Genomic DNA, 2482 nt, shown 5'->3' with positions numbered 1-2482 from the left:
ATGCCGCCCAGTTCATGCAGGCACCATTGCAGGGCTCCATGGTTTGGCCCCTGTGGGCCCCCCGCCCGTAACGCAAGCTGCGCAGCACACCTCAACACCGGCCAGCAAGTGCATGTGTCCGCATCCACATGCCCCGGCCCACTAAATAATACTCTGCACAGTCTCCATTATGGTGCACGCACAACAATACCCTGGGATGACTCACGAGAACATTGCACTGGTCGCCCCGCTGACAGCCATCCTGGGTGCCACCTCGCAGTTGAGGACTCTTGAGCCCTACAGGCTGCGCGCAGCAAGATGCAGCACGGTCTGCCTTGAGGCGTGGGACTCGCGGAGGTCACCTGTGGTGGCAGTGCGATTCCCAGAACAAACTTGTGTATCTGAAGGGATTATGCCAGGTCAACTTCCAGTCATGCCAGTGATACATCATGTTATTGAACCCACAGCTTTGCATGCCTTGAAACGAAAGTGTACCTAAACTTCATCGAGCTCTGCGCTGCAACCAAACAGCCGGGCGGGTCTGTCCGGTGCATGATGAAGGGTGCGTCGGGGCGGCATGCGGACAGACAACATGTTTGATATTACAAGGTGCTTGTGCAAGTACCGAGCTCCCCCCAGCAGACATCCTGATGACACGTGACCCGTGCTCCTGCACCCACCTCACCCTTGAACCTTGAGCACGAGAAGAGGTTGCGCCGACGAGAAGTGTCGTGGGCGGCGGTGTGCCCAGCAGGTGCCCCGCACCATACAGCAGCGTCGTGTGCTAGATTATGAAAGAGATGAATGGGCATTCTCAACATCTATCAACACATTGGGCCTGCCACTCACACACGCGGCGAAACAGGGGACACTCATCCGAGCAAATTGTCAACGGTGGATCAGCAATTCAAAAAATAGGAAAAGCTCGTATGATGCAGAATACTCGAAGCTTTAGTTGCACGACAAAGCACGTACCATTTAGATCAGGCAACAAGATCACTGGTACTGTGACAGACGCACCCAGGATGCCTTGATGCCTGTGGCAGCAACATCGTGAACTTTTGAAAGCCATGGCTGCCGATCTGCGGCAGCTGTACTGGCCCGGGCCGTTCCGCGGCGTTTACCAGCAGCTGCAGGCCGCCAACGCCGCGAGCGAGCCGCGCCTGCGCGAGCTGCTCGCGGGCCGCCAGGACTGGCTGCTGCTGGGCCTGGCCAAATTCCAGGCCCCGAGCGACGCGTCGCGCAGGGCGGCGCAGGACGCGTTTAAGGCTGGCAAGCTGGTGCTGTCCGCGGCGCCTGCTGGCGAGAAGGGGGGCGGGCAGCGCGTGACTGTCGAGCCACGCCTGGAGCAGGCCGCCCTCGAACTGAGCGCAATACTGGTGCGCACGCATTCCATGCACGCGCGGCCGGGCTGGGTTTTGCGGACCCGGAGGCGGGGCGCGGGGCGGGGCAGGCAGGACGACAACGCCATGGATTTTGCATGCTATTGCTTGGCCCGTCCGAAGCCTGCCGGCGTGCTGCCGCGCTCCTGGTCACGCTGTGGCACGCCACGCGCGCATGGCAGCCTCTCCGCGCAGCCGTGCGTCCGCCTTTCGCGCTGTGAGCGCCGCGACTGCCGCCCGCGTGCGAGCGAGCGTGCGGCGCCGCCCCTCCAGGCCGCCGCTTCCTGCAAACACCCCCGGCTCCTACGTCAATAGGACCTGGACGCGGTCCAGACCATCTTGCTGCTGCGCCGCTTCTCAGCCGACACGGGCACGCAGCTCGCGCCGGCTGCGGCAGCGAACGGGGGCGGGCCCATCACGTTGGATGCAGCGGTCGTGCTGGAGGTAGGGGGGCCGTGCGGGCTGGCTGCTGGCGGCATGGGCGCGCGCGCCGCGCACAGGCACGCTGGCGCACGCCGCTCAATGTGTCCTGTGTGTACGATCGAGCACACGGGATAGACTCGCGTCGGCCGCCGCCAGCGACTGAGGGCGCGCCCGGGCCGCAGCTGCGGGCCTTGGACTGAGAGCAGGCCCTGCCGCCTTGTCCCGCGCCAAAACCCCGTAATCTCAGATCATCGATTACTACTACTCTGAGCGCCTCTACCTGCTGAAGTGCCTGCAATACCTGACTATCTCTGGTGCGGTTTTGGGGGGCGAGGGGGGGGGGTCGTGGCTGCCGCGCGCTGTCTGCCATTGACGTAAGCAATCCAACTGTGCGACCAGCATGCCGGGTGCGCGGCGCACCGCACGGCCCCTTGGACTCGCTTTCTTACCTAAAAAAACCCGCGGCCCCCCTCCCTCCCCGCATGCAATGCAGTTGAGTCGGACCGGGGCGGCGTGTGCGCGCAGGCGCTGGGGGCGCTGCTGGGCAGAGGGCTGCCGCTGAAGGTGTTCCATTCGCTGTCGACCAACCTTGCTGCGGAGGGCGGCGGCGGCGGCGGCGGCGCGCAGGCGGCCGCGCAGGCGGCGGCGGCGGGCGCGCTGGTCGTGGCGGGCACGCAGGCGCTGGCGCCGTCCGCGGC

At 64.7% G+C, this 2482-nt stretch overlaps 1 protein-coding gene across 1 annotated transcript; it reads left to right on the top strand.

Moving 5' to 3' along the window:
* Positions 1–1049: 1049 nt before the first annotated feature.
* Positions 1050–2157, top strand: MNEG_15662 (hypothetical protein; the record flags this gene model as incomplete). Its single annotated transcript, XM_014035867.1, has 3 exons — positions 1050–1358; positions 1677–1805; positions 2032–2157. 3 exons carry the CDS (start codon positions 1050–1052, stop codon positions 2155–2157), a joined length of 564 nt encoding a protein of 187 aa, XP_013891321.1.
* Positions 2158–2482: the final 325 nt, after the last annotated feature.

The sequence above is a fragment of the Monoraphidium neglectum genome (genome assembly GCF_000611645.1).
Source record: "Monoraphidium neglectum strain SAG 48.87 unplaced genomic scaffold scaffold05539, whole genome shotgun sequence".
Taxonomy (NCBI): domain Eukaryota; kingdom Viridiplantae; phylum Chlorophyta; class Chlorophyceae; order Sphaeropleales; family Selenastraceae; genus Monoraphidium; species Monoraphidium neglectum.
This window is presented reverse-complemented; position numbering and strand designations above follow the sequence as displayed.